This window comes from Aotus nancymaae, unplaced genomic scaffold, assembly GCF_030222135.1.
Source record: "Aotus nancymaae isolate 86718 unplaced genomic scaffold, 86718_ANA_hifiasm-v0.15.2.pri h1tg000014l, whole genome shotgun sequence".
NCBI lineage: Eukaryota > Metazoa > Chordata > Mammalia > Primates > Aotidae > Aotus > Aotus nancymaae.
Window position 1 is genome coordinate 111,906,620 of NW_026988425.1, and position 25,124 is coordinate 111,931,743.

The 25,124-nt window shown below is 37.8% G+C and overlaps 1 protein-coding gene across 8 annotated transcripts in view; it reads right to left on the reverse strand.

Moving 5' to 3' along the window:
* Window positions 1-646: 646 nt before the first annotated feature.
* The window catches only part of LRRC28 (leucine rich repeat containing 28), a 128,962-nt gene continuing 104,484 nt past the window's right edge, over window positions 647-25,124 (reverse strand). For 3 of the 8 annotated variants that reach the window (XM_012438630.3, XM_012438631.2, XM_012438634.2), the window contains 4 exons: window positions 21,222-21,397; window positions 19,444-19,603; window positions 10,707-10,838; window positions 2,809-2,898 (listed from right to left, as the gene is read on the reverse strand). In XM_012438630.3, coding sequence (XP_012294053.2) covers window positions 10,748-10,838; window positions 19,444-19,603; window positions 21,222-21,397 — 427 coding nt within the window. In that variant the 3' untranslated portion in view covers window positions 2,809-2,898; window positions 10,707-10,747. Of the gene's footprint in view, window positions 2,899-10,706; window positions 10,839-19,443; window positions 19,604-21,221; window positions 21,398-25,124 lie in introns of all 8 variants that reach the window. The other 5 variants (XM_064376249.1, XM_064376248.1, XM_064376250.1 and 2 more) reach the window with 3 other exon arrangements.

The following is a 25,124-nucleotide window of genomic DNA, read 5'->3' on the forward strand; positions in this document are numbered from 1 at the left end:
ATTGGGCACGCTGAAGAACAATGATAGGGTAATCCACTAAAATGGGCCCCCTTTGCACGACATCACAGGAAGGCCTATGCTCATGAGGCTGTCCTGGACTTTACCACCAACCACACATGAGCTCACTGAAGAAAACTTATCTGGACAGATGATACTTTCTAAGAAGTTCACTTTTTTTTGCCTAACTCTTATTGTGTGAAATACTTTTCTACCTAGTGTCACCGTTGCTCAAGAAAACAACATATATAACAACTTCAGATTTGTTTTTCTGCAAAGCTCTGGACACAATTCAAATATATAGCATGTAGGCAAATTTTCTCCAGTTGATAACACTCTGTTATAATATCCAAAGATTAAGAATGACATTGATGTAATCCCAGCACTTTGGGAGGCCGAGGCGGGTGGATCACGAGGTCGAGAGATCGAGACCATCCTGGTCAACATTGTGAAACCCCGTCTCTATTAATACAAAAAAATTAGCTGGGCACGGTGGCGCGTGCCTGTAATCCCAGCTACTCAGGAGGCTGAGGCAGGAGAATTGCCTGAACCCAGGAGGCGGAGGTTGCGGTGAGCCGAGATCGCGCCATTGCACTCCAGCCTGGGTAACAAGAGCGAGACTCCGTCTCAAAAAAAAAAAAAAAAAAAAAAAGAATGACATTGATCATTGATGAATCCAGCACAGAATTTCCATAACGAATAGCACCAGGGAAACCACTTAAGTTCCACTTCTCATCAATTAAGTTCTGGTGCTGGTATCCAAGGATGAAGGTTGAGACTGCACAAAGATTGTATGCCCAGCCCACTGCTGTTGTTTAACACACTGTAGTTCATAACAGGTAGAGAAAGAATACTTGGATTGTAAGCATCTTTGTAAAATTTCAAACCAGGTCAAACTAATGTATTACCTTATCGCAGTGAGAATCCTGAATATCAAGTTAGCACATTTCATAGCTCCATTCCATGACATATGATTGTAGAGGATGAAATAGAAAAATGTAGCAAGATATTTACTGTCACTTAAATGATAGGTAGCAGTCACTTAGGCCTGAGGCACAATTGTGAAATTTCATGCCACATTTTTCACCTGCTTGCTTATATACATGTAGAGGTTACCTTAAAACTTCAATTATCCCAAAGGATGAAAGAAGTGTTACATTTTGATAGAGATCTTCAGTTCCTATTTTACTATAAGCCTTTGAAATGTTAAGGCTGAATAGACCAAGTTATGAAAAGGAACAAGAGGAAGTAAGAACAGTGCAGATACAGTGGGAACACATGGGAACTTTCTGCCTTCTCCATTCTACGTGGATGGTGTGCTTTCCGGGCAGCAGGTGGTGTGACTGTAAAAAGATCACACATTTGTCAGTAACTATGTAGGATTTTTGGCACTGTTAGAACATAGCATTATAAAGTCAGGGCAGCTAATAAAAATTCCATCAACCAAATTTTTCATAAATCTGAAATTAAAATAATTTTTCTACCAGGCAAATCTTCTTGGTTCTCCTTTCAGCCCTGCCTTTTAGAAAACTTACATCATTAAAAAACATTTTTAAAAAAAGAATCACTTCACAGCAACCAGATGAACATCTGGCAGCAAAGCAACATTAAAATGCCATCCTTTGAAAGGAAGAGCAAATACGTGACTTCTTCATGAAGAGTTCTTTCTGGCAGAGTGGAGGCTCGCAGACTTTCTGTTTATGGACTTTTGCAGAAGTCCAAGGCTGAATTTGGATCTGCTTTTCCTGTATGTTCTGTTGCATCTGGGCAGTATACGTTAAGTATGTAAGAAACTAGGGTCAAAATGAAGATAATCTCATGTATCAGGTGAATAAGTAAATGTGCACAGGCTGTATTTAGAATCACCTTGTTAAAAACTAGTAGTGGAAGCAGCTGAAGCCTTTCACCTATGACAAAAATATTTCAAAGTCGGTATAAATTTAATCATAAATCCATCAAAAAAGAATACTGAGGTCTTATTTGAATGTGTGTTTTCTCCCCCTTTCTCATTGTATGGAAACTGTTTACATTGAGAATGGAAAAAGATCAGATCTTGTAAAGCTTCACATATTCCTCAAATTCTTCTCATATAAACAAATCTTATCAGAAAAATTAAAAATTTCCAAACTTTTCTATAAACATTTTAAAAAAAATAAGTGCATTTCATTACAATCTACATTTTTGTTTTTAAAATCCCTCACTAAAGTCTCTTGCTACATAGCAAAACTTACAAACAACGCTGGAACTTTCCAGAGGGTGTGTGCTCTGGGATCCTCGTTGAGCCTCCATGGGAGTCTCACTTTGCCGCCAACTCAGGCACCCCACCCTGCTACTCAAGACCACTGAGGCCGTGGGCTTTGCTGAAACTCCTCAAAAACTGACAAGTTTCCACTGGAGACACTGTGCAGAATATGCTCTCGGGGAAATCACTCTCTGGGGAAAGCAAGGGAGAAGAGAGGAAGCATCACTGAAGGTATGTGTGTTCAAAAGGGAATCTGGTTAGATGATCAAATCACTGTTTTCCAGGGACCTGAAACTTGCTTTAAATTAGATTTGGGGAGGCCCATCAAGCTATAAACAGTTTGTGTAAAAGACACACTCATATAAAAAGGAAAAACACAGAAGACAAACGAGTCCTTAATTTGGGGGAGGATATATTCCAACTTGGGGGAAGGGTGAGGCATTTTAGCTCTGAAGCCCAATCATGACATTTCCAGAGAGTTCCGCAGTGCCCCGCCTTGGACAAGACAGGATGGAAGAGTCTGTTCTGGACTGGCCAGATTCCCCAGCGTCAAGCTGGCAGTGCTCCTGAAGCTCCTGAGTGTTTATCAACTCAGCAGGTCAAAAGTCTGCAGACACTGGGTGGAGCAGCAATAAGCCACAAAACTAACAGTTGTCCTCCTGGAAGGGGAGAAAGGGAGAGAAGAACACTGTGAGTTCGAGATTAAAGTTTCTGATTCTTTCTGTTGGAAACTATCTTTTTTCTTTGTTAAAATGAAGGATTAGCCACAGTCAACAAACTGCATAGTAGAAATTTAAATTTCTTTTTAAAACTGAGCACTGGAATCAGGTGACGTATGTGCACGTGAATGTTCATTTTAATAGTAGTGTTCAGAGGATATACTATCCCTAAAGTAGAAACTAAGAAAAAAAATACCTTTTCCACATTACATTTCGAATTCTGCTTACTAGAACCAACAGTGCAATGACAGAATTTAAGTCCATTATAAAAATAATGTAACAGAAAATGTCATCCATTTAACCAGAACACATATATACCACAGAGCTTGACAACATAATTTTAAGGAATTTATCCTACAAATGTATGTATACACATAGATTGCTCACAGAGCTCATTTCAGAATCTGAATAATACAGTTCAAAGGTCTTCCCCACATAGCAGAGGTTTGGGCATCTTTGTGCAGTGAGTCACAAGCCCCAGGGGGTGTCTGACCCACTCTTGACAGCTCCAGCTGTTAAATGCCTTGTTTACCAGCCAGAAGTGCTATCCTCTGGTAGGGGGAGAAGAGTCTCCTATTATTTCCACAAGACCCCCGTGCTGATTGTTTTCCACTTCCTCACCCTCAACCCAGTCTGCCATTCTCCGTGGCCCAGAAAGGGGACCTCTGTAGACTTTACCAGCAAAGCTGCCTCATCTTCAGCTTCTGTTTAGGCCAGTGGGAGGCACCAGCAGGAGGCTGAAGGGCAGGAAGAGGGAAGGTTGAGTATTCACTCCACTCTCTCTCTTCCTCTGCAACTGGAGCTCCTATCTGGCAGGCCCCCTTTGTCACCTCTGGTTCTCGCCAGGCTCCAGAGCTCCCTTTGCCCTTCAGGCACAAGGACTAAGCATGGTAAGGGCTTCCTCCTGCTGTGAGTCTCTGGCTGTCTCATTATCCTTCTGGGTGCTCTGCACCCTGCCCAAACTTCAGCTGATTGTCCCTCTTCATTAATTTCTCTTCAAAGTCTCAGCCAAATGTGCATTTTGTTTTTCAGCCCTGATGAATATAGTATGTGTTAAGAGAAGTGGCCCAATGAAGCAGCTCATCCAAGTGAGATTCTGAGGTTGGGCTGGTGAGTACATGAATGGCTTTCTTTCTTACTAGGGAGACGTGGGATCCTGCTAATCTGTAGCATGTGGTGGCATCACGGTTACTCAAATATCACTGAAATAGAAAGCAACAGGAGGGCAAGCCATTGGGACAGCAAATGGCTGTAGCACTTGATTGCTATGGCATCATGGATTCCAAGTTTGTGGGGTGAGATGGCTTCTTCTGACTGCTGAGGAGATTCCAAAAAGAAAATGATGAGCTTAGTGCCTTGAGATCTCAACTCAAGGCATGGGCAGAGAATCAGAAAGTTTTTTGGTGGCCTTAAAGGAATCTTTATTTTATGAAGCTGCAAGGGACATGACTGAGGCTAAATGTAGAGGTTTCAGGATCACATGCCAGATCAAGATATATTTATGCCATGTTCCTTCAGTTAAGGTAAAGGTGCTGTTGGGAAAGAGTGGGAACTTGAGACTTGATGATATGGGAGCCTCTAGACAGGCATGAATCTAAGAACCTTGCCTCTCTAACATCTCTAAACATTTCTTCATATCACAAACAGCCCTTTCCACCTTCTAAGAAAACTAGCATTCCCTTGGGTAAAATGTTTCAATGGCTTCATCTGGGGTGGTCATCTGAAAACTTTTGAAGACTCACAACCATCAATACTCATTGCCTATAGGGCCAAAAAGAGTAAAATCCTAGCATGATCTAGAGATCATTGCAAGGTCTCCTCTTGGAGGAAATCATGTACATGTTGATGGAGTTGCAGATCTTGTCAAATTTTATTAGCAGGAACCTGGAGGGCACACAAGGAAATGGATTCTAAGTACATTAGCCAGCAAGAATGCATGTAAGATTGGATCAGGCCAACAGGAGTACTTCACCTAGACTTCAGAATGTAATACATCAGGCACCTAGGAATGGTTAACAGAAGCACTGACTCAGTGGAGGCCAACAGCTGATGAGACAGCTATGCTAGACTCCCCTTGCAGACTCTAGAGGGAGGAAAAATGGGATTCCGGAGAGGACCCAAGGTGGCATACCCTGCTCAGCCACCTCCTGAAAAATTCCAGGAGGTCCAACAAGTGTTTTCCTTCCCTAAGGCTAAATGTACTTGCAAGGGGAATACAAACTGGAAGCAGCACGCACCCTTGATGTCTTAATACCTTGATGTCTTAATAGATACATGATTATCAGAAGTGAGAGAGAAATCCCACAAGAGTTCACATGCCTGCTACATCATCAGTGCAGTTTCAAATGGAAAAGAAGAGTTAGTTAGTTGTATCCAGAACTTCCCACTACAGAGAAACAAATACACACTTGGTGGATCCCTCTGGATTTGGGGGGAAAGTATATTTCAGTGGGAACTTCTGGCTCTGCCAAGATGGGGTAGGTCCCATTCCTCCCAGGTTTTTCCCCTACACCTGAAACACTCTGGATAAAACACAGCAAATAAGCACAAGCAAGCTGTGAAAGGGAGAATGAAGGCAGACAGCCTAGGGACTGTGGGACTTGAACAATGCAGTGCTGGCCAGTTCCCTGGGTACCTTATTGCCCTCTCTATCTTAAACAGAATGCTGTAGAAGCCTCCAATCCAGAACCAGTAACAGGCACAGACAGAACTGACTCCAAGTAAAGCCCGTGCCTCCAAGCCAAAGGCCCGGGACAGGAAAATCTACAGAGACAGAAAGTAGATAAGCAGTTGCCTAGGGCTAGGTATGATGGCGATAAAGGGACAGGGGCAACAGCTAAATGTTCACGGTTTCCATCACAGTGAGAAAATGTTCTGAAATGGACTGGAGTGATGGTTGTACATCTCACTGAATGCACTAAGAAACAGTGAATTGTATATTTTAAATGGATGAAATTATATGATACATGAATTATCTCAATAAAGCTGTTAAGAAATAATAGAGATGAAAGGAGAAATAGATAAATCCATAAATAGAATTGGAGACTTCAATACCTTACTCTAAGCATCTGATAGAATAACTGAACAACACAACAAATTAAAAATCTGACGTAGAACACTATCCAATAGTGGCAGAATATACGTTGTTTCAGATGCCCATGAACTATACACCAAGTCACAGCTGAGATCTGCCCACCTGGACAGAGCTGCTAGAGCCATAAACTGGTAGGAACACTTCAATGAGAATTTTACAAAATCTGGGCATAAAACCACACCTTAAAAAACATAAAAGACATCATATAAATTATGTTCTCAAGCGACAATGGAATTAAACTAGAAATCAATAAAAGATAGCTAGAAAATTCCTGAATATTTAGAAATTAAACAAGTTAATTTTAAATGTCTAGGTGAAAGAAGAAATCTGAAGAGAAATAAAACAAATTTTCAACTAAATGAAAATGAAATACAAGTCATCAAAGAGTAATAGGATGCAGCCAAAGCAGTAATATTACAAAGAGAAACATACTAAACACAAATAGTAGAAAAGAAAGATCTAAAATCAATAACTCACATTTCTACCAGGAAACTACAGAATGAAGAACAATTTAAGTTTAAAGCAAGTAAAAATCAGAGTATGTTCATTGACTATAATAGAATCAAACGAAATCAGTAACTAAAAGAAAAGAGAGAATTCTTCAAACATACAGAAATTAAACATCACAATTCTTTGACCCATGGGTCAAATGACCACACTTCCATAGGTCAAAAAGGAAATCTCAAAAGAACTTAAAACATACACAAACCGAATGAAGACAAAAATACAATACAAAAATCAAAAATTTTGGTACATAGCTAGAGACAGCAGTGCTGAGGGAAATTTATAGCGCTAAATGCTTATATTACAAAGATGCTTAGATTATTAAGACTTTTCCTCTTTCTAATGTAAGTACTTAGTGCTATAAATTTCCTCTGAGCTTTTAAAAACTTAAAGAACGAAATAAACCCAAAGCAAGCAGAAGAATAGCAAATAATAAAGAGGAGAAATCAATGAAATTAATCACCAGGATTATGAATAACAATAAAACTGATAAATCTTGAGCAACACTGACAAAGATTAAGAAAACACACAAATTAATATTAGAAATGAAACAGGTGATATCATCACAGATCCTACAGCCATTAAAAAGGTGTATAGGAATACCAGGAACAACTTTATACTAATAAATCTGACAACTTAGAACAAACAGACCAATGTCTAGAAAACCACAAACTACCAAAACTCAACTGAGATGAAAAAGACAACCTGAATAGTCCTACAACAATTAAATAAACTGAATTTATAACTTAAAAAAGAAAACAAATTTCCCTGCCCAGATGGTTTGACTGGAGAATTCTAACAGAGTTTAAAAAAAAAAAAATTTGTTTAAAGTTTTACCCAATTTCTTCAGAAAAAAAACAAGAAGAGAACACTTCCTAACTCATTTCATGAGGCTAGTATTATCCTGACTCCAGAACCAGACCAGGACAATACAAAAACAGAAAATTACAGACCAATATCTTTCATGAACAAAGATTTAAAAATCTTCAACAAAGTATTAACAAATTAAAGAAATGTACAAAAAGAATTACACATCATGATCAAGTGGGAGTTATTCCAGGCATGTGAGGCTAGTTCAATATTTGATATCAGTATCACCCACCATATCAACAGGCAAAAGAAAAACCATATGATCATATCAGTAGACTCAGAAGAAGCATTTAACAAAAGCAAACTACATAGAAAGGAAATCTTCCTCAATTTAATAAAGAGAACACACCAAAAATACCCTAATTAACAGTAGGTTTAACACATTATACTTAACATATTTAACATATTATATATTATACTTAACACATTATGTATATTAGGTTATTATAGTTAACACATTATACTTAACAGTGAAAGGCTGAGTGTTTTCTCTGTAGGACTGGGAAAAAGGCAAGGATGTCTATTTTCACAATCTTAGCATAGTACTCGAAGTTCTAACCATTGCAATAAGGCAAGAAAAAAAAAAGGCATACAGATTGGAAGGGAAGAAATAAAACTATGCCTTAGTAGACAGCATGACATGATTTTCTATGCAGAAAATCCCAAGGTATCTACAAAAAATACTCAGAACTAATGAGCCAGTTGAGCAAGGCTGCAACATATATAAAAAATATGAAAATCAGTAACACTTCCATATGTTAACAATGAACATAGGGAAACTGAAATTTAAAAACACAGTATCATTTATAAGTACAAAAAAAGTGAAATATTTTGGTATAAACTTAAGAAAACATTTTTTGGGGTTATTTTTGATTTGCTCTTGTTGCCCAGGCTGGAGTGCAATGGCACAATCTTGGCTCACTGTAACCTCTGCCTCCCAGGTTCAACCAATTCTCCTGCCTCAGCTTCTAGAGCAGCTGAAACTACAGGTGCCCAGCACCATGCCTGGCTGATTTTATTTTTTTTAGTAGAGTTGGGGTTTCACCATGTTGGCTAGGCTGGTCTCGAACTCCTGACCTCAGGTGATCCACCTACCTTGGCCTCACAAAGTGCTGGGATTACAGGCATCAGCCACCATGCCTGGCCTAAATGCAATCCTTATGAAAATCTTAACAAGGCTTTTTGGATTCAAAAAAATAAAAAAAGATAAATTTGTTCTAAAATTCAGTGGAAAAGTGTAGGGCCTAGAATAGTTAAAACAATCCTGAAAGGGAAAAGTGAAGTGGAAGTGTCACTCAACCTGATATTAAGGCCTAGCATAATCTATAGCAATTAAGATAGTTTGGTATTGACTAAGAGATAGACACAGATCAAGTGAATGGAACAGAGAATTATAGTATATTAATATATAATTACATTGGCTTCATGACCTTGTGGGTAGGTAAAGATTTCTTAGAACACAAAAAGCACTACTATAAAATTGAAATGAATTAATTTAACTTGATTGAAACAGAAGACTGGTTTTCAAATGACATCTTTAAGAAAGTGAAAAGGCAAGCATCACTTTTGTTTTTTTCTTAACTGGGGAAATTACGTAAATTTTAAGTTATAAGAATTTTACATTACCTCTAATTTTTAAAAATTAAAGTTAGTTGGGGGGAGGTGGGGATGGTTAATAGGTATAAAAAATAATCAGAAAGAATGACTGAGACCTAGTATTTGATAGTACAACAGGGTAACTATAGACAATAACTTAACTGTGCATTTTAAAGTAAGTAAAATTGTATAACTGCATTGTTAGTAATACAAAGAATTAATGCTTGAGAGAATGTGATTTTCATGATGTGATTATCATGGATTGCATGTCTGTATCAAACATCTCAGGTACTCCATAAATATATATACCTACTATGTACCCACAAAAATTAAAAATGAAAAAAATTTTAAATTGTTTTTTAAAAAATAAAGTTGGTTAGAACCCTAGTTCCAATAATTTTTATGCTACAGCAGAATGTATATATTTGTATAAATCATAATTGAAAAGAACCACAGACACAAAATAATATTAACTATCAAGTGCATTTTGGGGGATAGCTGACAAAACACAGGGATCAAAAGATAATGATGTTAAATGCAAATCATTAATACAAGGGATACATTTAATACCACAGCCTTTAGTTTTCAAAAATAAAGCTCCCGATATGGTTTGCCTGTGTCCTCACCCAAAACTCATCTTCAGTTGTAATTCCCATAATCCCCATGTGTTGTAGGAAGGACCTCGTGGGAGGTAATTGAATCATGGGGGGCAGTTACTCCATGCTGCTGTTTGTGTGATAGTGAGTTCTCATGAGATCTGATGGTTTTATGACAGGTTTTTCCCTCTTTGCTCAGCACTTCTCTCTCCTGCTGCCATGTGAAGAAGAATGTGTTTGCTTCCCCTCAGTGATGATTGTAAGTTTCCTGAGGCCTCCTCAGCCATAGTGGAACTGTGAGTCAGTTAAACCTCTTTCCTTTGTAAATTACCCAGTCTTGGGTATTTCTTCATAGCAGCGTTAAGAACAGACTAATACAGCTCCCAAACAAAAGCATCCAATTCCATGAAGACATGGGATTTATACTTATTAAAGGACAGTCTCCCTTGGATCATCATCAACTCCTTATGAAGCTCATGGGAGTGGAGTGAGTAACCTGGAGGTGTCATATTTGTGCTACAAGTAAATCCCAAGGCTGTGTACTTATTTGCTTTTGGAAGACTGATCTTATAACATATTGTATCTGCTTGTTGTATTAATAATCTGAGTTATTACAAGTACACCAACAAATCTGCTGCCTTAAGAATGGATTCATGTAGGTTAAGTCCTTTAAAATCCAGAACTGTGGCACCAGAGACATCAGAGGTCAGGGAAGACACTTTGAGCTAAGCAATAAGCTCTACAGTTAAGAAAAAGACACTGATAAATTCTACAAAGAACATCAGACATAGCATTTGTTAGTTTAGAATCTCTGAGCATATTTACAGTCAAGGCAGAAGAAAGAGCATTTCAGCTTGGTTTTAAAATACAGAAATACCACTATTCCTTAAAAGAACGAATCACAATGCTGTTGGCACATACTGGAGCCCACGAAAATCATAAGAAACGTGGGATTTTTTTCTGCAAATATGTTTCCTGATTAAAAACACAAAGCATATATATGACTCATACAGAAAGTCAAGCCAAAAGAAAAAATAATATTTATAAGACAAAGTTAAAATCCTGAGCTTGTGTACGTATTAACTTACTCAAGAATGATCTAATAACATATTGTATCTGCTTGTTGCATTTATATCAGTAGCGACTGTCTTTCATGGGAAGATTCTGTGTGCAGAAACAGAAACATCAAGCAGACTTCTTTCTTGGTGTGTCCCCTTGCCCTAGACATTAGGAATGAGATACATATATGAGAAAAGAATTGAGTGGTGAGGTCAAAGCAAAATATTCGGTACCTACTGCAGAGCACAGCCCATGACATATGGTCAACAAATAATTCTTGAATGTTAAGGAGGAAGAAACAGTTAAGAACTTTTTACTTAAAGTTTTGAAGACTATTTCACTTATGGGAAATTTCATAAGCCACCTTAAGAGGGTGCCAATGAATAGGTTTCTGCCAAAAGGAAAAAACAAATCTCCAAAATGAGTATGCAGATAATATTGGTATGATTGATATTACTTGGCTTCAAAGAAGCAATAGCCACAAAAAGCAAGGGTAAGGAAATGTGAAACATTTCGTAAGTGATGAAACCAGATAACAATTATATAAAAGAGCTCCTTTTAAAAATGAACTAGTAGTGAGTGGGAGAAGGGAGTATCAGTTGTTCTGAAAGACAAAGGGAAACTGTAAGACCAAGTCAGTTTTGCAAGCCCTCTAACAAACAGGTCTCTATGTCACGGCACAGTAATCACTCGGACATCTGGCACTCTCATAGAATCACTCTGGCCCAGAAGACCAAGAATTCCTCAAAGAACCAAGCTATGCAAATCTGAGCTTGCAAGTGGCCCAACTGAAGCCCACGGCATCCTCACCTACCACAGTGCCTGGCTGGCAGTAGATGCTCAAAGTGTGTTTGCTGACTGAGTGGATAAATTAATAAGCAAGAGGACAAGTCTTCTGAGCTATCTGGAAGTAACTTCAAAACCTTTTTTAAAAGAAGCCATTGGTATACTAATGTTTTGTTTTTGTTTTTGAGATGGAGTCTTGCTCTGTCGCCCAGGCTGGAGTGCAGTGGCACAATCTCAGCTCATTGCAACCTCTGCCTCCTGGGTTCAAGCAATTCTCCTGCCTCAGCCTCCCAGTAGCTGGGATTACAAGCACCTGGCATACTAGTGTTTTAATAATTAAAAATATTTTTAATTTCTAAAGCAATACCAGTTTGTTACAAAAATTCAACACTACTCAAAGGAAACCACTGTTACTTTGGTATGTAAGTCCTTCAAGACTTTTTCTTTATATATATATATACAATTGTTTCAATCTGTGTGTATGTGCATGTATTTACTATATATGTGCACACAGATATACACATATATTCACACCTACATTTGCTTGACAAAGACTGGATCACACTATGTAATCTTTTATGCAACTTGCTTAACATTTTTAATTGAACAAAAAAACCTGCCATAACAACCCTTCCTTTTCTGATGTGTATACAGTTTTAGGCAAAGGGCTTTTTCAAATACCTCTAGGTAGAATTTTTTTCAAACATTCATAGATTTGTAAAATTATACCCCAAGTATATAGAGTTGAAAATCAAAGTTACCTTCCCACCTGACTACTTCATAACTCCATATTCCCCCCTCCCAAGATACTAGGAGTAAAGAGCTGGAGCTCCATCCTTCTGGACTCTTCAGTGCAAATGCCCACATCACGTGTGTGTGTGTGTGTGTGTATGGATGGATGTACATATACACACATATTCAAAAGTATCTTGTTCACCATGTTAGAGAATAATTTTGTGTTTATGAGTTGAAAGTATGTTTAAACTCATTATTTATGAGTTCATTTATTTCAAGATTTCCCCATGCTAGTATGCTGTTCCAGTTAGCTAATTAAACAGCACAGTGGCTAAAACAGATGTGGAGCCAGACTGTTGGGGTTCAAATCTCAGCTCTGGTATGACACCTTGGCCCAGTTTGTAATCTTCCTGTACCTGTTTCCCCTGTAAAAGGAACATTAGGTTGGACCATATGGAAGTGCGTATGATTTGTATGATTAAGATAAGTACCTATCTTATAGTACTAAGTACTAAGAAAAGTAATATAGCTCAACTTCCAAATGATATCTTTATCCCTAGGACTATTGGTTTTTCCATTGCACCCCATGGCTTATTACACAAAAGCAGAGATAACACAGCAATGAAGCCTGAACACACTCTGTGCTACCTGTTATGGCTAAAGCTTAACCCAGAAATATGGGAAGAACCATTGGGATACTGGGCTATCTATAGTTCCTGTCTCAAAATACCCTGGTGATTAAAGTAAGACCTTTTGATGAACTGTGATAGTTAATTTTATGTGTCAATTCGGTTAGGGTCTGGAGCCCATTTGTTTGGTCAAATACTAGTCTAGCTGTTGCTGTGAAGGTATTTTTTAAAGATACGATTAACATTTAAATCAGTGGACTCTTGAGTTCAGCAGATTACCCTCTACAGTATGGGTGGGCCTCATCCAATTAGTTAAAGGCCTTAAGAGCAAAAAAGTAGTAGGTATTCTCCTTAAGACTACAATAAAGAATCCCTGCCTAAGTTTCCAGCCTGGTGCCCTGCAGAATTCAGACTCAACACTGCAACTTCAACTCTTACCTGAACTTCCAGACTGCAAGTCTGCCCCACAGTTCTGAACTTGCCAGCCCTCACAACTGTGTGAGCCAATTTCTTAAAATCAATCATTCTCTCTCAATGTGAGAGATTTTGCTATCAGAAGGTGGGATGCTGCTGTGACAAATACCTAAAAATGTGGAAGTGGCTTTGACATGGGTTAATGAATAGAGGTTGGAAGAGTTTTGAGGTGTGTGACAAAAAAGATAATTGGGAGAAATAAAGAAGAATCTGGTTGGAGCTCACAAAAGAAAGGGAGGAAGGAGCTATAGAGAAAATTTCTATTGTTTTAGAAAATACACACATTGTCAGAACAGAATGTTGCCAGAAATACAAATGTGAAAGATGCTTCTGGTGAAGTCTCTGACTGCAAATGAGGAATGTGTTATTGAAAACTGGAAGAAAGGTGATCTTTGTTATAAACTAGCAAAGGACTTGAGCGAATTGTGTTCTGTTGGATGGAAAGTAGAATTTGTGATAACTTGGATATTTGGCTGAGGAGATTTCTAAGCAAAGTGTTGAAGGCACAGCTTGGTTTCTTCTTGCTGCTTATAGATGTCAGTAAAATAAAAGAGGAGAGAGAGAAATTGAGCACATTATTAAGCAACAAGGAGCCAGAACTTGAAGATTTGGAAAATTCTCACCCTATTCATATTATAAAACATGAGAAAACATGCTTTGGAAAGAACACCAAGGGTGTGGCTGGACAATGGTTTGCAAACAGATTAGGCATGTGACTTGTGGATCATCAACTATTTCAGCAAAAATACTGCTAGCTTGTACTGAACAGGACAGAGATAGGATGAGATGAAGAAAGGCTGTCAGACTCCTGGGATTCTAGGCAGGATGGCCAAAAGGTCTACCTAGATGCAAACATATGTTATCCTTAAAAGGGAAGAAAGAGCCCAAGGGTAGGGCAACCTCTTTGGTTCATCCAGGACTAAGGGAGTGTGACTGCCATCCCACTGGGCCCAGAGAACAAAGTGTGGAGCCAAAGAGGATTATTCTTAAGCCTTAAAATCTAATGGAATTTGACCTTCTAGATTTTAGACTTGAGACCTGTGACTCCCTTTTTTTTCCCCTTCTAACGTTCTCCCTTGTGGAATGGGAGTGTCTATCCTATTCCTGTCCCACCATTACATGCTAGAGGCAGAAAAATTGCTATTTGGTTTCATAGGTTCATAGCTGAGAGGAGTTTTGTCCCAGGATGAATTATATGCTGAGTTTTAGCCATATCTAATTTAGATATTTAAGATGAGATTTTGAACTTAAGGGTTGATGCTGAAATAGATTTAGGACTTTCTGGATGTCCTAAATCTATTAGGGTGACTTTATTGTGCATGTGAGGACCTGAATTTTGGGGGATGTGGTATTGTGAAATATTTAGTCTTTGACCGTTTCCTGACATGTGGCTTCTAAAACTCTGGAATCTCTTGAGTGATTAGAGTATCTGTCATATGCTAATGAAACAACTGGTAGCTGGGGAATCCCCAGGTAGCTTCAGGATGTGCGTTCCAGCCATTAGAAAGACCAAGACATGATTAGAGGTTTGGGACTTTTAGCCCCATCCTTGATCTCTGGGAAGGGAAGAGGGGCTGAAAGTTGTGCCAGTCACCAATAATCAATGGTTTGATTAATCATGCCTATGTAATGAAGCCTCCATAAAAGCTCAAAGGACTGGGTGTAGAGAAATTTGGGATAGCTGGAAGACTGCATGCCCAGAGAAGGCATGGAAGCTCCATATTTATTCCCACATGCCTTGCCCTCTGTATCTCTTCTATTTGGCTATTCATCTGTATCTTTTATAATAAACCAGTAAACCCAAGTGCTATGGCTTGAATGTCCCCTCCAAAGCTTATGTTGATATTTAATTGCCAATGTGACAGTCTTGGAAGGTGAAGCCTGTAGGAGGCCATGAGAGCTCTGTCCTCCTGAGTGTCATTATCACAGGAGTGGGTTAGTTATCATGGAAGGGGATTCCTGAAGAAAAGGATGAGTTTGGTCTGATTTTGTCTCTTGTGCTCGCTGCCCTTCTGACATGTTATGATACAGCAAGATGGCACTCACCAGATGTGGCCACCTGATCTTGGACTTCCCAGGCTCCAGAAGCATAAGCCAAAAAAACTTTTTTCTTTATAAATTACTTGATCTCACAAGTACTCTGTCATAGCAGAATAAAACAGATAAAACAGTTAAGTGTTTCCATGAGTTCTGTAAGCCACTCTAACAACTAAATTGAAAACAAGAAGGAGGTATTGGAAGCCCTGATTTTGTATAGCTGGTTGGTCAGAAGTACAGGTGACAATCTACAACTTGCAACTGGCATCTCAAGTGGAGGCAGTCTTGTGGGACTGAGCCCTTAACCTGTGGGATCTAATCTTCTCTCTAGTAAGATAGTGTCACAAATGGACAGACTTACAGGACACCCAGCTAGTGTCTACTGGAGAACCGATTGGTTGCTGGTGGGGAGAATTTCCCACAAATTTTGGTGACAAGATGTGAGGCATTCAGTATTGAGTGACTGGGTAAGAGCAAGAGAAAACACTTTTTTTCTTATCTCAGTGGGACCAGAGGGCAAACTATTATGGGTTGAACTGTAAAGCCCCCATAATTTTTATGTTGTAGTCCTAACCCCTAGAACCTCATAATGTGACTATTAGGGACTGGACTGTTTCCTTCCTAAATTTATGTTGAAGCCCAACCCGATAATGTGAGGGCATTTGGAGAGGAGGTCTTTGGGAGATAATTGGTCTAAATGAGGTCATGAGGTAGGACTCTCATGATAGGATTTGTGCCCTTATAAAGAGAGACACTCTCTGCCATGTAAAGACATGATGATGAGTTGACTGCCTGCAAGCTAGGAAGAGAGCCCTCACCAGAACCCAAACATGCTGACCCCTTGATTTCAGACTCCTTTCCTCCAGAACTATGGGAAAATAATTTCTGCTGTTTAAGCCACCCTGTCATTTTGTTTTCGCAGCCTGAGATGACTAATATAGAGACCTTATTTGGGAACATTGTCCTTGCACATAGGTAAGATGAGGTCATTAGGGTAGGCCCTAATCCAGTATGAATGGTGTCCTTATAAAAAGAGAAAACTTGCACACAGAGACAGACATTCATAAAGGGAAGATGATGTGAAGAGATGAAGGGAGAAGATGGCCATCTACAAGCCATGGAGGCCTGGAACAAATCCCTCCCTCACAGCCTCAGAAGGAACCAACCCTGCTGACACCTTCATCTTGGACTTCCAGCCTCCAAAACTGAGATACAATAAATTTCTGTTGTTTAAGCCACCCAGTTTGTGGCACTTTGTTGCAGCATCCCTAGCAAACTAATCCAATGCCCCTGAAAAACTCTGGGTAGCCTGGTTGCCTGCCAGGAAATACAGAACTTGTGAGATCCATACATGCTTGGGAAAAGAGATACATGTTATTTTACTAAGAAATAATCTTCTATGTTGAAGTTCTTCATTTTAATGAACGATAAGTTTTAAAAACAAAAATTTGCTATGCCTACAGAATCAAAAGTCATAAATGTACTAGCTGCTATTCTTTGCTATATATAATTGAAAGTTTGGTATTTATTGTTTATGCAAAATACTGTCATTTCTTTTTACTTCACTCAGTATTAAATTTAGGTTGAAACTAACACTTCCATTGACTTTGGTATTTTAGAAGATTATTCAATATGCTCCTTTTTTGAAATAATGCCAGATGTTCACATTAATTTAGATACCGGCTGATGTATTATTTTATGACAAGCAATACAAACAATTGAACATATTAGAAAACATAGAAAAATCTTTTAGGGTTTCTGATATTAAAAAATATTTTCAGCAACAAGCTACTGGAGATTCAAGTATTTGGTTTTCAGTTACAAAAGAAAGTACTTTAAAGACTATGGTAGAAACTGAAGCCAATGCTTTTAATACAATCTCCATGGCAACATGGGAAGGAGCACAGCCTGGTGGGCCGAATGAAAGCCACAAACTCTCAATTTCAGACCCTAGCATTAACTTACCACAGAAAGCCATGTTCATATCTTGGCATTTCATCTCCACTATTTATGCAAGAAAGGACATTCCCTTAGTCCTATGTACTTGATATACTCATTTTATGAAATTAGTACTATTAGTTAATACTATTAATATTATTATATTTATGTTCTGAAACAATAGAAGATTAGTCACACTATATTTCTAAGATGTAGCAGGGAAATTAAACAGTAAATGGAAAATTCGAGTACTGACTAAATTCCCCAAATTTCTTATAAAGATAATATAAAAGTGATTTCATCTGAAGAATCTACTTTATTTTCATAAATGAACTGCCATGATAAAGTTTAATTTTAAAAACAGGTATTCAGAATTTGATTGGTTACTGAGCATCCTGACCATATCATTTTGTTTATGTTGTCATATTTTCAGTAAGTAAATGTCTTCTACAGGAAATTGTATAATAACAATGCATAAGGGTTTCCTGTAGTTTTATGAATTAGTTAAGATTTTCCTGTGATGTCTTGCTAATATAAAGATCATTTGCTAAAAACACAACAAAAATAAGAAAAAGCCTCTGAGCTACAAAAATAGATAATAATAGTTAACATTTGCTTAGTATTTATTAGATGCCAGATACCATCCTGGGCTTTTTGCAGGGATGATCACATTTAATTCTCACAATACCTTATTAAACAGATATTATTATTACTCCCATTCCATTGACAAAAAGACCGCTCAGGGATGGTAAGTTGCCTGAGGTTGCCTTGTGGAGTTAGAATCAGGGCCTGTCCATTTGACCACTATATGCTTCTCATAAATGTGTCTATTTGTTAATTTCATTCATGTAGTAATACCCCCAATTCAGTTCTTTTTATTCTAATTTAAATGCAATTCCACCAAATTGGTTATCTGATCACCTTAGAAGTATCAAATTAGAAAGATCTGGAGCAGGGCTCCTGTAAGCAGGAAACATTAAGAACACAGAAGATTGAAACAGGAACTGAAGTATAGCAAAACAGGATTATCCAGAGCAAAAAAAAGATAAACACAGTTTTGGGATGGAGAGGGTAGAGCTATGGAAATGGGAACTACCATTTCTTGAATACCTCTTAAGTACCAGGTGTGTGCCTTTCTCATCTGCCAAGCCGCACATGGCCCTGTCACGCAGGCTGTTGTATCCCCATTTTGAGAAGTCCCATAGCCCACCCACATTCTCACAGCAGAAGAGCCAGGCTTGTTGGGTGCAAAGTCCATGCTCTGAACACTGCCCCACACTGCCTATCTTGCACGGATTAAGAAACGAAGGAAAGAAAGAAAATCTTGGAAAGGTTTCTATTAACATGATTACAAGTGAAATGCTTTTTGGCACTGAAGAGGGATAATGGCTTCAGTTACCTGGAAAATTTACTCATCTGAAATATATTTGATGGTGATAAATGGGGTACTATAGTACTTTTTCTTAACTTAAAAAAAATTCAATATTAGAAAAAGATTAAATTTAGTTTCCTAAATTTAGGAAGCCCATAAACTAAGGTTGTGCAAATGGGAGATTTTTCATTTGATGACCTATCTTTAACTGCTATTCTTTTTTTAAAGTAGCAGTATTGGGGTTTTGCTTAGTGAATATTCTTAGCAAATTCAAGGCAAATGTGCTAAGAAATAAAAGAGTGGCATGAGAATGCCACTTGGAAGGGTTAGAAACTCAAAACAGAAACACATGTGTGCATTGTGCATTATGCACACATACACACACACACACACACACACAACTCAGCCACACATTTTCAGTTAGCAACACCAACTAAGTGAAAGAGCTGGGCTTATCCCATTATACAACACATTTTTTTCCTTTGCATCCCTTATTGTCTAAAGGCTACTGTGAATAGAGAAATAGCAGGAAAACATTCTCACAAAGAATGAGCTCCTCTAAGTAATATACACAATAAAACTGTCTAGCATATGACCAAAAAATTAACTAATAAAGGCAAGTCAAGTTTTCTTGTGATGTTGAAAGTGTGCATCGTTTCATTTAGCTGTTTCTCGGGAAGCATGTTATGCCTCTTTAAAACTGCTGACTTAATGCTTTCATGCACAGCCTCTCCCCTCCCTGCCCAGCACCCCTTGACTGGGTGTAAACCCTGGTGCCCACTTAGGCATGATTACCCCTGGTGCAGCCCTGCCATTGGCGTCTCTCTCAAGGGAAAGAGCTTGGGGTAGACGATGGTAAACATAGGCTCACTACACCGATGACAGTGCCCCAGAGGGCAGTGCAGCAGCTCCAGGAGACTTCTGGGTAATGAGATTGGAGACAGAAAGTTCAAATCTGGAACACAAGAGAAAATTACACACATGAGTAAAAAATCAGACTTCCTTAAACCAGGCTTCTCAAAATATTTCTCTTTGTTACCAAATAAGTTCAGTTACTTAAAAGTACTTCATGTTGAAAATTCTGTATCTGATTTATAGGCACTGAATAAAAATCTAACATCATTTGGAAATGAAAGGAGTTTTTTATATTTTTGATACTAAAAGAAAACACAAATTCACTCATTTTAAAAACAACCAGAAGCTGTCCTGAGGTAGAGGCAAGGAATGAGAGAGAGAAAATATTTTTTAAGAACAAAGATCAAAAGGCATAATTCACCCAAAGAGGATTTTGCAAACTTTAATAAGAGTCAGAGAATTTTAAACATACTGGAACTAAAGACTAAAACTGACTTTCATTAAGTTGCTCCCTAATCTATATGGCATTCAGTATCAATCATCCACCAGGGCTAAATCATATTTATTGAAGAGAATGAAAAGGAGGAAATCAAAAAGAATTAAAAATAATGAAACCAAGCTTTTCCTTGTCTCACTCCCATAAGCTGTAATTAATAAAAATAGAGAGCTTCCTTCCCAGCTTAGACTGAGCTACACAAAAGAGATGTTTAAAGCAAAACATCCCAGTTACTGAGGCAATCTTGAGGACACATTTACGCTGGGTTTCTACTGATGATGAACATCCAACAGAGAGAGAAATGGTCATGCTGAGGTGCAATCTAAAAATTATCAATTCATCTTTGGGAAGGAAATACAAATCATCTTTTTACCTTTTTCATCCGTCCAGACTCATCAGTAACACTTAGAAAAATGGAATTTACTCACTGGTGAACAACTATAATTTTCTGTTTAGTTTTTAAAACCAACTTAACTTTGCACTAGGCATTTCTGGAAGGTTAATGTGAGATGTTTTTGTATGGACTCTGTTTTTTAAGTAAAGACGAAACATTTCACAGTTTTAAAAACACTTGAAATGTATTTTTCATATTAATATTGCCTAGTGCTGTCTTAAAGCATTTCAGACATACACCCACAATACCTATCAAATCTGTGCACTGCCAAATCCTTTCCAAATTTTAGCTGGCACGCTGCGACAATACTGCCAACAGCTCCCGGTACTTCTCCTCCTTTAGGTATACACATTGCTCAGATGCGAGGAGGTAGCAAGGGAAAAAACCTGCTCTACTGACGTATCCAACTTGAAGGACAAGATCTTTCCAAATTTCCCCTACTGCCAGCCTTTACTTCAACCAAATACACATTCCCAAATACCAAGTTCCTTCCTTGAAACCACACAGTTGAACTTTAAAGCACTGTCCTTACAACTGACAACCACATTTTAAAGAATGCTTCTGTCTGTGGAGGGTGCTAAAGTGATCAGTGTTAATAAAATATCAAAACCATTTTTCTTATTAGAAAAATCCTGTTGCACAACAATGTGAATGTACTTAATGCCAGTGAACTGTACATTTAAAGATGGATAAAATGGTGATTTTTCTGTTATGTCTATTTTACCACAATAAATTTTTTTAATGAAAGACAAAACAGGTACACAAAGCACAATGTTCACTAAATGAGACAGAAAAATTAAAACAAAACAAAACAGAAGTCCCATGTACCTTTCAGAAAGCTGTGGTAGGTATGATACAGACTTCTCATGGCCAATTCCTGCAGAGGGAGGACGTGATCATGCTCTGTCCCTATGGCCTTCACCTCAGCTGGGAGGAAAATGGTTCGAGGCCCTGATGAAAAGGAAAGCAGCTTCACCTCGGAAACCTGAATGGGAGCACCACAGCTGTAGAAAGACACACGTTCACAGTATTATTAGCAATAAGGAGAAGAATACGGGTGCCAATAAAATGTGTTAATCAAAATATATATTTGAAAATTTATGACACTGCTGAATTGCCAGAATTCTTTTCAAAGTGAACAGATGCTATCCCAGGTTCCTTCATAAAACCTGGCCTAGAAATCTAAACTCATCAGTTGGAACTCAGCTAAATCATTGCCGAGGCCCAGTCACTTCCAGTGAGGACGAACTTTAAAGGAACTTTCCTTCTTAGGCGCTACACAATTTTCTTTATAAATTCTACTTTTCCCCATTTTATTACCCCCTCCAAGTATGTGTTTTTTTGAAACTCTCAAAATTAAAAAAAGAATACTTTGTTGAGTAACAGCATCTTGATTTAATATAATTTTTGTATAGAAAAACTTAAACCCACAAAGCAAATAGATTTTAAATGGCAGAAGATAACTTCATTGGATCCTTCCATAAACTTGTGGGGAAAATATTCCTGGCATACCCAATAAGCCAAGTATCCATTTACCCACACCATCATCAGAACGGGATGTTATCAGTCATTTTAGTTTTTGCTAGGCTGATATGTCTCCTTGGTTATCAATGAGTTTGATCACCTTTTGTTAGGTTTACTGGCCATTTATATTTCTTCTTCTGCAAACTGTCCATTTGCATCCTTTACCTAATTTTCTATTGAATTAAAATATATCCATTTGTAGGAACTTCCATATTGGTGGTAACAATCCTTTGTCATATGCACTGAAATATTTATCACCAAAAATGTTTCTGTCTTTTAACTTTGCATATGGTTCCTTTTGCCAGCAGTCATTCTTTTCTGATGTGAAATCTATCCACTTATTTCCTTCATGGCATCTACATTTTCTGAATTTCTCAAGAGGGTTACCCTAATTTGAAGACTGTGCATATATTATCCTAAAGTTTCTTCCAGTATGTTTATTGAATTTTTACATGGAGTTTTTGGTTTTTTTTTTTTTTTTAGACGGAGTCTTTCTCTGTTGCCCAGGCTGGAGTACAGTCTGCAATCTGAGCTCACTGCACCCTCTGCCTCCTAGGTTCAAGTGATTCTCCTGCCTCAGCCTCCCAGAAATCTAGGATTACAGGTACCTACCCCACGCGTCTGGTTAATTTTTGTATTTTTAGTAGAGATGGGGTTTCACCATGTTGGCCAGGCTGGTCTTGAACTGCTGACTTCAAGTGATCAGTCTGCCTCAGCTTCCCAAAGTGCTGGCATTACAGGTGTGAGCCACCACACCCGGTCTTTATATGTAGATGTTTTATCTATTTGTCTTACTTGGTTATATAATATAAAATAGGACACAACTTTTTTTTTTTCTTTTACCAAATGGAAAAATAATACTGGTAGCATTAGTAAACAACACTATCATTTACCTCTGAATTAAAATGTTCTCTTTATCATATTAAGTTCCCATATACCCTGGCACTGGCTTCTGGAGTCTTTAGTCTGTTTCAGTGATGTATTAATTTAACTCTGTGTCAACTCTATAGTGTTTTGATTATAATACTTTATAGAAGAGTCTATCATTTGATAAGTCTGCCATAACTATTCTTGTTCATTTTTTTTCTTGCAATTCTCTGTTACGATTCAATTTGAACTTTGTAATTATTTTATCTACATTTCCCTAAAGACTTCCAGAGATTTGAATTAGAATTAACATTGATTTCTATGTTAAGACAGGTAATTTGATAATAAATTTCCTTATTTGCAAACACAGTATGTCTGTACTATCTAGCTAGTGCTTTATATCCTATCCTTTAATACAAATTTCACAATTTTCTTCATATAGATTCTGTTCCTTTCTTGTGAAATTTATTACTGGATATTTAAATGGGTGGTACAAATATGAATGACATTTTCCCCCTAACTTTGATTTCTAATTATTGAAGGCATAAAGAAAAGCTGTTGATCTTTGTATGCTATCTTATATTTAGCCACCTTACTAAATTCTTTTATGTGTCTGAAAAAAAACTTTTTTGGTAGAATATCTTGAGTTTTCTAGGTATTCAAGCATATCACCTATAAGAACTGTCTAGTTCTTTTTTCCCAGTATTTATAATGTCTATTTCCTTTTTATCCATCTTATTCCATTAGACAGATGGCAGGGGCAACAATGGGCCCTCGATCCTCTCCTATTCCTGATTTTAATGGCTGTAGTTTGAATATATCATAATTTAATATAAAAATTATTATTGGCTGGGCACAGTGACTCACACCTATAATCCCAGCACTTTGAGGGGCTGAGGTGGGCAGATCACAAGGTCAGGAGATAGAGACCATTCTGGTCAACATGATGAAACCCTGTCTCCATTAAAAATACATAAAATTAATTGGGCATGGTGGCGCATGCCTGTAATCCCAGTTACTTGGGAGGCTGAGGCAGGAGAGTTGCTTGAACCAGGGAGTCAGAGATTGCAGTGAGCTGAGATCATGCCACTGCACTCCAGCCTGGGTGACACAGCAAGACTCTGTCTCAAAAAAAAAAAATTATTATATATGGCTACAGAATTCACCAGAAGTGTTTCTTAATATACCAATATAATCATGTTTGTTTTTCTTTAATATAATGTTGAAGTAATAAATTATATATATTTTTAAGATGGGGTTTCACCATGATGGCCAGGCTGGTCTTGAACTCCTGACCTCAGGTGATCCACCCACCTCGGCCTCCCAAAGTGCTAGGATTACAGGTGTGAGCCACTGCACCTGGCCCAATTATCAATATTTTAAGGTAAACTTTAAAATATTTAAAACATTATTTTAAAATATAATCATATAGAAAAGTACACAAATCACAATGCTCTGTGATTTTCACAAGATGAACACACTAATCACACCAAAGTCAAGAACAAGACCCTCAGAAGACCACCTTGGGTCCCACTGCTAAGCAAAACCCATACCCCAAAGGGAACCACTATTTCAAATTCTAACACCATAGCCTGATTTGGCCTTTTTGAACAGCATGAAGGTTGCTGTGCCTGGTTTCTTTCGTCAACATTATATTTTTAGAATTCATCCATGTTGCTGTGTGTACTGTAGTTTACTCATTTTCACTGTTGTGTAGTAGCGTGGAACTACTACAAACCGTGCCTCCATAAAAATTGTGTATTTTATTTGGTACATATGAGCATATACATTTGTGAGGAACATACTTAAGATCAGAACTGGGCCTATTACAGTGAGGAGAGACAGACATTAATATATAATAAGGTAGAGTGAGAGGAGAGTGAGAGCTGTATGACTTTTGATAGCACCTGAATAATGACCTTTTCTTCTTCAGAAAGTATGCTTTGTCATCTACATGTGCATTCTTGTGGGAACTGCTACAGATTTATCCTTCTCCTTTTTAGCAAAAAAGTTTTTCTTCAGCAAAAGTAAAAGGAAAGGGGAGAAGTGGATATGGAGTTGGAAAGAAACTATGTCACCTAGAAAGAATAAACCTTGGCTTGGACAAAGAGTCTGTCATCTTGGCAGAGCCACTTAGGCTAATTTCTGTTCCGAGAATCTATTTATATAATTCTGAGTTGACTTTTTTCTTTAGCACTTATAAAATGTAGTTGTACTGTTTTCTGGACTTCAAAGTTTCTGATGAGACATTAACAATCTTTTTGAATTGCTTCTTTGTATGTAATGTAAGGTTTATTCTTGGGTTCTTGCCGAGTTTAAAAGGAAGAAACTGAGGCCAGC